Raw genomic sequence first — 15244 nt, 5'->3', positions numbered from 1 at the left:
TCTTTGGGGCTAGGGTACGGAGGTGCAACAGGCCTGCAACAGGCCTCCCACAGGCTCCCTTGCCTGCTTCCCGCTTTCACTCACACTTCAGTTCCCATCACCATCCTCATTTCCTCGTGGTATTCAGCTTAAGCAGAAGCTGATGTTTCTCATTCTCCCATGATTTTGGAAGTGGGTTCCTCCTCTCATTTCTCCAGCTTTAGCTTTCGGGAATGTGAACACCATGTTTAACTAGTCTACTCTTTAAATATCAGAACTCTGCTTATCTTTTCTATTTTCCAAAAGTCTCCAATATGTTTCTTATTAATAAGCTATACTGGTTTGTGCTTGCTTGTTTGGTTTTTATAGTCTGAGGACTGTTACCACCTGGACAAAGGAGACTTTGAGAGAGCTACTTCAGCCCTGAAGTTAGTGAGCAGAGCTGAATGCTTTTGCATTGGCACTAAACGTTCAAAGAATACAGTAGCAAAGGAGCAGCCAGAGCAATGTTTCCAATGTAAGATTTTATTCAGCTTCTGCACTCAATTAGAGGTACCTACAACAGACTACAGACACAACCAATTAGGAAGGGCTCAATAGAAAACAGTAACACAGAGAATGCTCAGGCTTACAGATCTCAGGGCAAGCTACCAACCAGGTCTTAATTTTGCTCTTCATGTTGGGTGACAAAATTCTTAACTCACAAGGAAGAACCAATTTAAAACAAGATCGTAAGTGTGAGGCCAAACTAAACGGACTCCCCCAAAACCCCTGAGAACATTCTGATAGTAGCTCATCACACTAGTGCTGCTACGTATACAGAGTGTATCAAAAGACTGAGAACAATCTGTGGTGTTGGGGGAAAAGTAGGATACGGAATGGCCAGAAAAATCCCTAAGCTCAAATAGCAGGTTGGGGGCCTGGTTCTCATCAACAGGGAAGGCATTGCGTGGAATGGAGGCAAGCCTTACCTCACCAGAGAGGCTTGCTCCACAGGGTCCAGAGGCTAGGATCTGAGCAGCTCTAGAGGAATAGTGGCTTGCTTAAAATTAGCTGCCACTAGGGTGTACGCCTTAGGGTTCCTCAGCGATGGGTCCTCAGCCCCTTGCACTGTGGGTGGCTGGAATCTGTCAGGGCAGGACTGCTCCTGGTGCCGGTGTAGCAGCGGAGGCGAGGTTGGCAGTGTCTTAGGCCTCGAGTGGAGAGCCTTCTCTGGGAAAGTGGATGTTAGCATGACTTGGGGGGGGGTGGTGGTGGAGGGGTTGTGTTGTTGTGCCGGGACCTACACTGGCCCGGAAACTGGGGAATGATCCCACATGCATTATTCTCAAATGAGGTTTCAAAGTGTCATGCAGGTTCAGGGTGCCTCCCCAATCCCCCACCCTGGGCTCATGGAAGGTTTTGGGGGTTAGACTCTGGGGACCTGGTGCCATGGGAAGAGCCATCTGAATCCGAGGACATCATCTCCCGGAAAGGTGACCTCTTGGTGGGCTTCTTTTTCTTTTTTTTAAGGTTCTCTTGTCTCGACTGTTTTAAATTTCCTGTGTCTTCTTCAATCACTGTCCAGAGTGGGGAAGGTTTCCTTGCCTCCACTTCTTTCCTAGAGAGACAGAAGAGAGCTTGAGGCTGATTTTAGACACCCTGGGCTTAACTGCTACAGGGTATCTGCCAAGATCTCCAGCTCACCCTGGGCTTGACTGCTACAGTGTGTCTGCCGAGATCTCCAGCTCATTGCCTGCACAAGTCTCTAAGCCTTGCCCGCTGCCCTAGGTGTTGGATACTTTAGACTTAAACTCCATTTGGTTCATGCAGGTAAGCAGGAGTCCCACACAACAGGGAAAAACTAACCACATGTACCCAGTCCTTACCCAGTCAGTCAATAAACAGCATGATCAAGCTCAGATGCTCCCAGCGTACACTTCAGCACTGCCCACTGACTGCCAGATACGGCAACCCAGCTCTACCACCGCTGAGGTTTCTCAAACTACATGGCTCAAAGTGCAACATCAGAAACTCCCAAATGCCAGCAGCGCTGTGACTTTTCATTACATTTAATAGGAAAAGCACAGGCCTGCCTATGATGTCATAGATAGAGACTTATTTAGAAAATGTACCGGACGAAGCTTGTTTATCAAGGAATGTTGGCTTTTCTTCCAAGAAAGCATCTTGGGAACGCCATGACTTCATTCTAGCCCACTCATCGTGGCCCACTGATTCGTCAATTTCACTTTTTTCAGAACCTCTGGGCCGTGTTAAGAGCACTAAATACCTGGGTTTAAACCCCACTTTTGTTTCGCATTTCCACACAGGAAGTCTTGACCACCCTTGCCTCCACTCAGAAACATTTGGGTTTGGGTTTTGCCCTGAATAACTTCGAATCACTACTGTTTCCAATTCTTCTGGAAAAATGTCAGAGAAATATATGAGCTGGGAAAAGGCCCTTGGTTATTTTCAAACAGAAAAATCCCATTATTCAAATTACTCTGTAATAGATCAAGATTGTATCACCTGTGGTTATTTTTCAAAGACTAGCACAAGACTCAGAAGGGAATTCCCGAGAGAGGCAAAAAAAAAAAAAAAAAAAAAAAATGGCCCAAGCAGTAGCGGTCCATGGAATAAAAAGGCTTTCCTGGATCCCCCCTCACAAACTCTCTTATGTGAGGTCTGTGCTTGTGTAGATGCCAGCTCTCTGGGAGAACATGTGCCTAGAGATATGGAGACCACACCTCGAGACCGTACCAAGAACACCTGCCTGTGAAATCTGAGCTCTTCTACTCCAGGTCCACTGCTGTTCATGCTGCTGCTTCCCTTGAAGCTAAGTTAGTTCTATTTTGTTTTTCTCCACTAGAATTGATTGTTTTTATAACCTATGGCTTCTTAGGGAGATAAGCACCAAGGAAAGGGTAGCAGGGGTTTTCCAGATGTGTTAAAAAGCACTTCAAGCATAAGCAGAGAGATCTGTCTACCTGCCTGCAGGAGCTGGAGAAGAGGGGGGAGCCAAGAAGCAATATATGTATAGCTTTTGCTATGAATGAGTTATAGGTCACTTCCTAATGTAATTTTAGGCAGGCAATAATGAAATAGCAGGGGTTACTGTTATGGGAAGAGGTAACAAATATGCCAGTAAGTGGGAAAAGAGTTACAAAAGAAAATACTTATATTTTCATTTTTGTTACTAGGGTTGTGAATAGGCAAAGAAGACTAGACACCTTGAAGCAAACTAGAAACAGTTGCCTCTGGGAAATGGATTCCAATAGAATTGACACGTTATTCGCCTTTTTAAATTAAATTTGTAATTTAAAAACTTACATGTATGTATGTATTTATTTAATGTGCATGGATATTGGTATGCCTGTGTAACACATGTGTGCCTGGTCACCGTGGGGGGCGAAGGAGGGGGTCAGATCCCTTGGGACTAGAGATATGGACAGCGATGAGCTACTATGTGGGTCCTAGGAATGGAACCCGGGTCCTCTGAAAGAGCAGCAAGTGCTTTCGACCACCGAGTCATCTCTCCAACCCCATGGTTCCCACATTTAAAATGTTTTGCAACTGTTATCCATGATAAGTAAAAACCATAGCGCTTTTGGCTTTGAAGAAAAAAATATGAATCAACACAGCAGATGAAAAAATCTAGAGGAATGCACTCCAAAACACAGTGCTTATTAATGACACATTAGATTGTGGATTTAAGAAGAAGGTCTTCCCATTGCTTTTAATTTATAAGTAATATTAGTTGTGCATTACTTTTGGAACAAGAACAAAACAAGACAAGTTGTCGCGGCTAGAACAAAAAGGTTTGGCCAGGAGAAAACTTTTTAAAATATTTGTTTATTTTTATTTTATCATTGCTTTGCCTGCATGTATTTAAGAGCACTGTGTGTGTGTACTTCCCAAGGAGGCCAGAAGATCATCCGACTGGAGACTGGCTTACTTCAGTCTACAAGGGTGGATCCTCCACACGAGGCTGATATGCAAGCTCCTATCCCTGCCCTCCCCCTACATCTTACCCTGCTTCTTGGCCACAATCACTATGGAGACAGAAAGGGCGGCCATGACCCTATGGATATAAGCCATAACCATGACTGGACGTGACCCACTCAGTGGCTTTCTTTAGTTCAATCTCACACTAATGAAACATTAAACCTAGATAATCCATTAATTGGTTTAGGTTATAGATTTGATTGAATGTTAAATGTCCCTTGTCCAAAATATTTGGGACCAGAAGTGTTCCAGGTTTTGGATTCTTTGCATATATGTAATGAGACACCTGGCAGATGGAACCTGAGTCCTAACATGGAGTTCAGTTCTGTTTCCCACACACCCCTATGCATCTTGTGTAAGCTGATGCATATATACCTTTGCTGGCTCTGAACTGTCGCTGTCACCTGACACCTGAACCAGGTGTGAAGCTTTCCACTCATGGCATCCTGTTTGTTCTTTCTGAGTGTGGTAGTTTGAACGGAAAGCACCCCACAGGCTCACAGGGCCTGGCACTGCTGATAGCTGCGGTGTTGTTGGGGGACGTGAGTCATAAGGGGACTTTGAAGTCTAAAATGCTCAAGCCAGGTCCAGTGCAGCATTCACTTCCTGCTGCCTGCTGATCCAGAACACTCGGCTACCTCTCCAGCACCACTATGTCTTCCCACCATGATGACAACAGACTAGACCTCCGAACTGTCAGCCAGCCCCAGTGAAATGCTTTCCTTCATAAGACTTTTCTGGGTCATGGTGTCTTTTCACAGCAATAAAACCCTAAGACAGTGAGCATGTTGGATTTTGGATTTGGAGATTAGGGATGATTTACAATATACAATAATACAAGTTGCAATTCAATAAACAGAATCAGAATACACATAGTGGGATAGAATGAGGAGCCAGGCACTGTGTCTTAACTGGTTCAGGACTCATTTCTATGGAGAAAGTGCTGAGAAACCATGATACATTTTTTTCTGGGTTCAAAATCCACCTATTCAGTTGATCAAGATTTGCCAATACCCTGACTCTCTTGCCGGCCCCCAGAGGCCTCTTTTCTACATTGTCTCTTTTGCTCAGGAATAGGCACCAGACAGATGTCTCATGGGATCAGAAGGCCTCCAAATTGACAACGGAAGGAAAGGAAGATCAAGAGGCTGATACCACTGGTCTTAAAGTCTCTGATTCTTGAAGATACCCTAGCATTTTCTTGAAAGTAGGAAATGGCCTTGGTACTTAGAGACAGCATAGGATATGCACAGGCAGAGATTTTGCTATCATCTGACTGCAGGGATGAAGGGATAATGAGATGTACAGACTCACCAATTTCAAATGCCCAGCTAGCTCCCAGGGAAGCTCTGTCAGGAGCGACTACGTCAGAGCAAGGGAAGTGATGTGTTCATGCAATGCCAGAAGCAGCGCTGGGCCTTGATGTTTCATCAATGAGCTCATTCCACCGCTGTGGGAAGGCAGTGTGAGGCTCTTCCGCGCTCTCCAGGAAGGAGGCTAAGTCGCTTGGGAATCGGCCCTCCCACGGAAACATATGCCTAAAGCCATGGGAAGTCACCAGGCTGCTCTGAGGACAGACAATGGGATGCTAATGTTGTGTGCATCAGGGAATAGTGAGCTGACCACAGACTCAAACGACCACCTCCAAGGCCTGGGAATGTCTTCCTTTCCGCAGTCTCACACACAAGAGTGTCCCCAAGACTCCACAGCATCAATCGAGCAGCAAGGGAAGACGAGCCCTTCCCCTCAGGTGCCTGATTTTTAATTCCCATCATATGGATTTTTCTGGAGCCCAGAGAAAATGGGTTAGTCCTACTTGTTTTTCCCACAATCACATATGGAATATTGTCACTACCGTTGTTATTGTTATCATAACTACAAAATCATAAAGCCTCTTAAGAGAACATCTTTCTAGAGGGCTGACTTGCCCAGGCCTGGCTCTGTCGAGTGGGCAGGTAGACTCCAGCTCTGCTGGAGGGGTTTGCAGCCAGCTACAGGGCACCAGGTATGTGGATTCTGCTAAGACCTACCAGACACCCAGGTCTGGAGCTAGCTTCATGACACCTGGCTGAGGGGATTTCCCTCAGGGGAGACATCCAGAAGCCAGAGCATCGAACCCACCAGATGCCCCCTTCCCCTGCAGCAATCAGAGGCTACGGACTTCTGATAGAAAGGAACAGGACCCAAAAAGAGGTGACCAGACTGGTTGAAAAGAGAAGATTGCACGGACTCTAGCTGATCCCTTTTGATTCCTCTGACCAGTTTCCACCACATCTTTCACTGGTTATACTCTCCATCGGGGACCAGGAGAGGGATCTATCTGTAGGAAATACTCTGTTAGCCGCAGCTGAGGGACCTCAGAAGGAAGAAGAGAGGGTGGGATGACAGACACCAGCATGTCGTTCATGCTGGTCCACCCAGGTGTCTAGAGGTGACACGTCCTGGCTGATCACCCCTGGATTGATAGGAACAACTGAGTCAATACCCGAAATGATAGTCCTGTCAGAATCATGACCTGGGGTACATTTTTTTTAATGACACATACACACGAGGATCAGGATTCTCAATAATGGCCTCCTTGGTATAAAGGCCGGAGGACTCACACAGACATCCACAAGGAGATGGTACAGGAGGTAAGTGGGAATTAAGTACCAGGGACCCGAAAGAAGGCAGAGACTAGAAAACAGCTATACTGCACTCTTGTATTCAGCCCTGGTTATGGAAGCAGAGACTCCTTAAGCTCTGGAATTAGCAGGTTGAAGATGGCTCCTGCTTGGGAAAATTAAACATAGCTTGTTGCTCCGAGGAAGGCATTGAGAGTGAAAAAAAGAAAAAGGAAATTAGAGAGTCAATGAACATATCTCCTGTGTGAAGCCCTAGAGGTGAGAGTAGATAATCAGCAGCTAAGAGATTTAAATAAGGCCCAGGGAATGTGAGAGACAAGGGTTTTTCCTTCATACAGAAAGAAATGGATTTTAATTAAAAAGTGATTAAAGATAATGTCGAGTTCAGTGAAAATAGTCAATACCTAGACTAATATTCATATTCCTTTATCATGGGCTAGAATTTAAAAAATATTTCTCTCCAAAGGTTCATACGCTGTATGTAGGGTTGGTCTTTAGTATAGCCATACAGAGAGGTGATGATGGGGCCTTTAAAAGGTGAGTCCCAGGGCTGGAGAGATGGCTCAGAGGTTAAGAGCAATGATTGTTCTTCCAGAGGTCCTGAGTTCAATTCCCAGCAACCACATGGTGGCTCACAACCATCTGTAATGAGATCTGGTGCCCTCTTCTGGCCTGCAGGCAGACATGCAGACAGAACACTATAAGCAAAATAAATAAATAAATCTTTAAAAAAAAAAAAGGTGAGTCCCAGTAGGAGACAATTAGGTCATTGGGGACTTCGCCCCTTTAAGAGATTACTGGGGTCTCCTGGAGTGAGCAAGATGACATACAAGAATAAGTCGAACCCCTCCATAGTCTCTAGTTTCCTTGTCTCTCTGTGTTACTACACTTTACTCACAGAATATTATCTACTATGTTCTAACCTGACCAGAAAGGCCCTTAACAGAGACCAAATGGATGGAGTCACCTGACCTTGGACTTTCAACCTTCAAAGTTGAACTATAAACATCTTTTTTTCTTCTTTGAAAAATATATAGGCATTTTGTTATAGCAACATAAAGTGGACTGAGACAGTCTAGCCCTAGGGACATTTTCTATCATGAAAACCTACAGATGATGCGGTGGGACCACTTAGTACATGGGAGAAGCTAGCTAGGTACCAGGACATTAAATGGTAGTGGGGATGCCGGTGTCCGATCTTTAGGATTTCCCAGGGGGCTAATAGTGTTCTGAGACAGTAACACACAGTTTATGCAAAGCACGGAGACCTGAGAAAGCCTGGCATTGGGAAGCAGTTAGTATGCCCTGGCGGGTTGGGAGACAGGCTCACCACACGAAAGCCTGGCATTGGGAAGCAGTTAGTATGCCCTGGTGGGTTGGGAGACAGGCTCACCACACATAGGAGAGGGTATGATAGGAAAGAGGGACCCAGATGGTGGTGAGGTCTGACGGTTTTTAAGTGAGGGAGGTGGTACAAGAACCATTTGCATTCAAAGAAAATCAATCAGTCGAGCCCGCCAGGGAATATGCCTGGGTTGGCAGGCCTAGCTGGGAGCAACTCGGAGTTCCAGCCTAAAGCACTGAGCCTCAACAGAGCTGCAAACCATCTCCAAGCCTGGATCACAATAACATGGAGACAGATAGGACTGGTAACTGACTAGCAGATGCCCGCTTGCACAATTCGATGGCTCATGGGAGGAGGAGGAGCAGAGACAAGGAGCTCGGGCCTGGGAGCAGGCTTGAGGACCGAGTTCGGTCTGTATGCATTGAGTTGGAATGATGGCAGGTGCAAAGAGTCAGTGGGAAGCTAGGGAAATGGTTTATTGTGGAAGCAAGTAGACAAGTTCAAATTCCTGGCAACTACATAGAAGTTGGACATAGCTACATGTGCCTGTAACCTTAGTGTTGGGGAGTGGAGACTGGGGAAATTCTCAGCCAGTGGGAGAGTTTGTCTTTAAAAACGAAGTGGAAAAGTGATAGAGGAAGACACCCAACATGCTCTGTGGCCTCCATATGCACACACATGGGCACCTACACACACACACACACACACACACACACACACACACACCAGTGGGCATTTGGGACCAGTGCAATTTCCATCACGTAGAATACCTACACTTGACAAGCATAGTCACGGACAGTCCCCATCTTAAACCTCTGGTCCATAGGTGGGGCAGGATATGGAGCTAAGACCGTTTCCAAAGTGTCCTCTCCATTAGAGCTATCTACTATGGCTGCCTGTTGCTTACATGTGGGCAGCTTTCCTAAGGGCTCGCTGGGGGTCTATTCCTAGGGGTTGTGACTCTGACACAGAGCCACAGACTGGGTTAGAGAAAGAGACACAGGGTTCTTGGTGTGAGCGGCACCATGGAAACAATGGTGTGAGTAAAATCAGGCAGAGAGGAAACCTAGGGAGCCATGGCAGGCCTGAGAGAACAGGTTCATGTGTCAAGGGCAATCTCAAGAGTAAGCATGGCCAGGGTGGGCAATGCCTGAGGACTGGGACAGGTCTGGGGTCTCAGCTGGGCTCTGTGAAAACTGATATCCACATTCAGGGACGGAACTAAATGGAGTCAAGGTTCTCCAACTCTACAGAAGAGACTGAGAGAGAAGGGAAGTGTGAGTTAGATCACATTACAGCTCCGGGGGAGGGAGTGGTGAGAGATGGGGGGGGGGAGATGTACAGGCACACAGATGGACACTCTGTGGGTAAATGCAGGAGAAACTCGTTTTCCCTCTGAGGTGAAGCTAGGGAAAGAGGATGGTGGAACGCAATGGTCACCCTCAGCGTCAGGACCCAGGACATGGAGGAATGGGCTTCCAGAACAGGTGGGAAGATCAGCTTTCAACTACATGAGACACACTAATGTTCTTTGACATCACAGAGAAAGGCTAAGAGTCCCACATGCCCCAAACTGGGGGGTATGAGGTGTTTTGTTTCTGTAATGAAGGTGAATGAAGGCTAAAGACTACGCCCAGAATAAAAAAGGTTCACTCCCCAAAACAACACATTCACTCTGTGAAAGTGGAAGGTGCTTCCTGAATCCCCTACTACAGCCCTTGCTCAAAACCCACATTTACTTCTTCATGTTCCTTTAACTCCAAGCTGTGACCGATTTCACCCTTGCTCTTGCTGGCTGCATGGACATGGGTTTTGCCTGCTCTTCAGGCCTCAAGTCTTTTCCTGTTGACATTGGGCCAGTCTGCCTGCACATCTCTCAGTAACTCTACTGTTTCTGGTGGAGATTTGCTCATCCCAGTGTAGACCCTGGGAACCCCCAATCACCCCAACATACTCCTCTGGAAAGCCACTTCAGAACCTCCCTTCTCCCTCCTATATGTGCCTCTATGGAAGGGACACTTAGGGGACAGTTCCCAAGTGAGGCTTAAATAGAAGGCCTTGAATTCTTATACACAAAAGTGGCGTAATGACCTCTTCTTCATGGCAGGGTTGAATGTGTTTATGAAGGGCCAGTGAAAAAAGTGTTGGCTCTGAGATTAGAGCCAGATGGAGTGACAAACAGCAGTTCAGTGGAAGGAGATGGATTGGCTAATGCTCACAGAACGAGGCTTCCATCTCTACTAGTACTCAGTCAGGTTTAGATCTCAGCAACAGAATAAAGGTGCAAAGATTTAAGTTGATATTTAAGAGGTAGGTGTTTGGGTGGAAGCGTCACCCCAGCTCCTGGCATTCATATACCCAAAGAGTCTGGAATGTTTGGGAGGAAGTTCCATCCCAAGCCCGCTCCCCTGGGAGTTGCCTCAGTCCAGACTCCATCTCTAAGAAAGCCCACCAAATAATGACCCATCCCTAGAGATGCTTAAGACCACTCCCACAGGGTATTTAAACTGCCAGCCCCCCCCCAACAAACACATGGTTTTCTGGTCTTCCTTCCCCATTTCCTCTTTGAGATGCTAAAAGGCCACCCCGAGTGAGCACTGGTACCCATTAATCCTGGGATTTCCCTAATTTGGTTTGATTTGGTCTGATTTGGATTATCGTGTATTATTTATCAGGTGCAAAAAGCTTTTCAGTAGGAGCTGGGTGTACTCACATTGCTTGGTCCTTCTCAACCTGGGACGCATTTATATGAGAGCAAGAGAGAGCATACTTGTTTTGGCTGATCTTTATAAGTGCACTCCGAGGGCAATATTCCTGTAATCATACCAAAAAAAAAAAAAAAAGTCAGGTCATAACCCAAGAAGCCCCCAAGTCATGAACAAGTTTATTTCAGCTCAAGCCATTATCAGAGCTAGTAGTCATTATTCCATTCGGGGTGCCACTCAAGAGAGCAGGCTAAATTCACATTGCTTCATAATACTTTGCTGAATAAGTCATTGTTAAGTCCTCGGTCATTCATCTAAATTCTACATCAACTGCCAAGTCTACCCAGGTCAGTCACACATGTACATGCATGCACACACGCACGCACGCACGCACCTTTCTATCTTTGTTTGCAACCTCGGGTATCTTGTTTTTAGATAGCTGTGACCATGACCCTGTTGCTGAAAACCCTGTTTTCCCTTGTGAGGTTTCCCAGAATTTTTATGAGAAGCTTCAATGTCCTTTCCCCTGACTACAGCATTCTGGCCCCCCAGGGACTTCCTGCCCTGAGGGTCAACAACAAAGTCACTCTCTGGAAGCTGAGGCCTTTCTTTAGGGACCCCAGACCATCTGCTGTGCATGTCTCCCCGTCCCTGAGCCATGCCTCAGGACATCACTTCACTGTGCCCCTGACTTGCTTTTTCCCCTGTGGATATTCTCAAGCAGCACTATGAGCTGGGAATGCTCATCCACAGTCAGATCATGAGGTGGCAGAGGAAGACAAGGCTGAGAAAGGCCAGGAGATGCCTGTATTTACAGCACTTGCAGAGGAGCATAGGCAGGAACGGGAGGTCTCTCTCTCTCTCTCTCTCTCTCTCTCTCTCTCTCTCTCTCTCTCTCTCTCACACACACACACACACACACACACACACACACACTGAGCCTGGGGAGGTGACTGAGTGGGTAAACAGATTGTCATGCAAACATGAGCAGAATTTGGATCCCTAGGACCCATGTAAAAGCTGCAAAGGCATGGCAGCCCATCTCTGATCCCAGCACTTCAAGGGCAGAGACAGGATCCCTGGCTAGCTAGACTAGCTGAATGGGTGAGTACCAGATTTAGCAACACACCCAGCCTCGGTAAATAAAGTGTGAGGGTGATGGAGGAATATACTTGGTGGTAACCCTTGGCTTCCAAACATTTGACCATGCATACAGACACATATATACCGAGAGAGACAGAGAGACAGAGAGACAGAGGCAGACAGAAAGACAGACACAGAGGAGAGAGAGAGAGAGAGAGAGAGAGAGAGAGAGAGAGAGAGAGAACACCCAGAGTAAACCTGTCTAGCTGACAATTGCAGCTGACAAGGAAAACCAAATGACTCTCCCATATAGAAGCAAGGAGACCACAGTGCTCTCAGCAGGAGCAGGGTCCAGACCACAAGGGATGCATGAGTAGGGGAGTAGACAGCTGTGTTCCCTCAGCTCCCACCATCGGCCTAGCGGAGGCAGTTGTCTGGGCCGACACTTACTCTGCGGTTGTTACACTTTAAAACTGTGTAGAATTTCTCTGAAGCCACATCCCGATTTGGAAGCGCTATGACGATGGCGGGGACATAGAACTCAAATCCTTTGTTTGTCTTGATTTTGGCAAACACATAATCCCCAACCTGTAGCAGAAAACACGTTTCACAGCAAATAATTTGTTTACAGAGCTCATACATAATTTAACATAAGCTTGTTTCACAATAACTCCTGATTACTGGCAGGTACTGGCAATAAAATTCCGATATAGAGCTTTAAAAAAAATCAGATAAGAAAGGGTTCCAGAATTCTCTGAGTTTATTGAGCTACACTTGTAATTTTGAAAAACCCAGCTTTGGTAGGAGTTTGGCAATTGACAAGGATCCTGGGACAGTCAGCAAGCTAGCTAGGGTTCTGAAACTCAAAGAAATTGGTATAAACAATGACTGGGGCTGAAGGAGCATCTAGGGGGGTTGCTGTAAAGACATGGGGGCCGTGTCCTCAGTGTTAGAAGGGTGTCTGTCCCCCAGACAAAAGGAAAGCATGGGTTTGGTGATGGTCAGTCTCAGCACAGACATGGAGTCCACAGGAAAGGTCACCCAGAGATATAGATGGCTCTGCCAAAGGGCTCAGTGAGGCTGCCGGGTACCTGTCAGTCATCAGGAGAAGGGAATAGGAGGTGTACTATGAGTCTGGCCCAGGAAGTCGGAACAGACCAAGGCTAACCTCTATGATCCCTCCTTGGCTTGCGCCATGTAAGGAGCAGCAGCCCTGAGGCTTTGAAAGGCTTTCCTTTTGTGCCTGGCCCTCTGCCCCATCTTGGTGTCAAGACAGTGGCTGGTGGATGACCCAGACACGGTGTAGCGCTTGTTCATTTATAATCAGATGAGAACATATTTGTCTGTCTCATTTGTGGAAAGCACACTTGGGGGAACTGCATTATGACATCACAGGTTGGCGGCGGCTGACTGCAGGGTCACAGAAATCCCTAGTTCTGTCTTTGATACATATAAGATAATGCAGTCTTTTGCAGCAAAAGCTTCAGGAGCACTAGGAGCCACACAATTTCCTTCCCCCCTCGTGACAAGTATCACAAGATATTATATAAGCCACTATACACAGTGACCAGCTCCATTAACAGGGACCTGACAATCAGTCACAGAGAAATTGCCAAGTGATGGGGAAAAGAAACTGGCTGCTGCTCTTCCTGCCCAAACACAGGCTCCCTAAAGGAGCCCAAGAACACCACATAGGGACCTCTGCCATCCTCTGTAATCCAAAACCCTGTGGACAGTATAAAGCAGTGGTTCTCAACCTTCCTAATTCTGTGAGCACTTAATATACAGTTCCTCATGCTGTGGTGACCCCCAACCATAAAATTATTTTCATTGTTACTTCATAACTGTAATTTTGAGACTGTTATTAATAATATAAATATCTGGGTTTTCCGATGGTCTTTGGCAACCCCTGTGAAAGGTTTGTTCACCCCCAAAGGGGCTGTGACCCACAGCTTGAGAACCACTTGTATAAAAGGGTCCCTCCCAGAAGGGACCAGAGAGTAGGTACCTGAAGTTGTGGGCAGGGTGTGGCGCCCCCAACTGGTGTGATGAAGGAGATGGGCACCACCTTGGTTTCTCCGAACCTGAAGTCTACCAGTGCATGGGTGGAGCTCAAACATTTCTTCACGACCCCTGGAGGAATCAAGAGAAACAACACCTGATGATGGCAGCAGGTCTGCTCCACCCTGTGGTCTGTGCTGAGTCACCCCATGTGCCTGTTCAAATCAGCGCACCCCTATGATCCCTGCATGATCTTGAGGCTCGCAGTAACAACCAGCCAGGCTGAGTGTGAACCAGCGTAGCTCTGACTTCAGGCAATGGGCACCCAGCTAATTACTGCAATGCTGCCTGCTGCTGACAGAATTTAAATCAGACCTTTCCTTGAGGAAAGATTAGGAGGTTTAGAACAACAGCACCAGAAAGATTCACCAATAAGTTGTCTATTAAAACCAAATTGCCTTTTTTTTTTTGGTTTTTCGAGACAGGGTTTCTCTGTAGCTTTGGTGCCCGTCCTGGAACTAGCTCTTGTAGACCAGGCTGGCCTTGAACTCCCAGAGATCCGCCTGCCTCTGCCTCCCGAGTGCTGGGATTAAAGGCATGTGCCACCACTGCCTGGATGCCTTTTTTTTTAAAGAGACATTGCAAACTCATACCAACCATATGGTCCAAATTACTACTACTAAGAGGACAGATGGACATCATGTGCCTCTGGACAGAATGGCATCTGAGTGACATCACCCAGGTTGTCTTGTAGGAAAGAATGTACATGTTGACTCTGAGCTAAACCAAACTGCGTCAGGCCATCCGCAACTGCCCTTGCTTTTAACATTAGCATCATGAATGTTTACAGAAAAGGTTAAAGCAAAATTCTAGATTTAGGAGTGTTGTGTGGTGGCTGTGCACACCTTTAAACCCAGCACTCGGGAGACAGAGGCAGGCAGATCTCTGTGAGTTTGAGGTTAGTCTGGTCTACAAAGCAAGTTCTAAGCCAGCCAGAACTACATATTTTAAAATTGAGACCCTATTTTAAAAAAGAAATCACTAAGGGTTCATGTTTGCCAAATGTAACATGTGGCTCTGGATTCAAATCTGCACTAAAGAAAAAGTGAAAGGCATTGGCAGGCAAGTGACAAAGGCAGAAGCATACGAAGGTGTACGGTGATGTCAGCATTCCTGAAGGCCAAGTTTATGGTGGTTCTACTAGCGAGTTCCTTCCCCTTTCAAATAGAGTTGTGATGAGCGCTGCCTAACCTCTAACAGTTCAGAAAAGGTGTGTGTGTGTCTGTGTATGTATGTGAGCCTGTGTGTGTGTCTGTAAGTGTGTGTGTCTGTATGTGTGTGTGTCTGCATGTGTGTATGTGTATGTATGTGTGTCTCTATGTGCGTGTGTCTATGTGTGTCTCTTATGTGTGTCTGTCTGTGTATGTATGTAGGTCTCTGTGTATGTGTCTGTATGTGTGTGTGTCTCTGCATGTCTGAGTGTGTCTCGCTGTCTGTATGTGTGTGTCTCTGTGTGTGTGTCT

General features: G+C 46.5%; 1 protein-coding gene across 1 annotated transcript in view; it reads right to left on the bottom strand.

The window, feature by feature from the left end:
* Positions 1 to 447: 447 nt before the first annotated feature.
* Positions 448 to 15244, bottom strand: part of Vwa3b (von Willebrand factor A domain containing 3B) — a 175432-nt gene continuing 160635 nt past the window's right edge. Inside the window, exons 24-28 of the mRNA XM_026785438.1 lie at positions 13729 to 13853; positions 12171 to 12308; positions 10646 to 10746; positions 1403 to 1579; positions 448 to 1186 (exon numbers count right to left, since the gene is read on the bottom strand). Of these exons, the coding sequence (XP_026641239.1) occupies positions 1063 to 1186; positions 1403 to 1579; positions 10646 to 10746; positions 12171 to 12308; positions 13729 to 13853 (665 nt within the window). The 3' untranslated portion in view covers positions 448 to 1062. The remainder of the gene's footprint in view (positions 1187 to 1402; positions 1580 to 10645; positions 10747 to 12170; positions 12309 to 13728; positions 13854 to 15244) is intronic.

Source organism: Microtus ochrogaster, linkage group LG2, assembly GCF_000317375.1.
Source record: "Microtus ochrogaster isolate Prairie Vole_2 linkage group LG2, MicOch1.0, whole genome shotgun sequence".
NCBI lineage: Eukaryota > Metazoa > Chordata > Mammalia > Rodentia > Cricetidae > Microtus > Microtus ochrogaster.
Note: the sequence above shows the minus strand (reverse complement) of the source record. Positions and strands in the feature narration are given on the sequence as shown.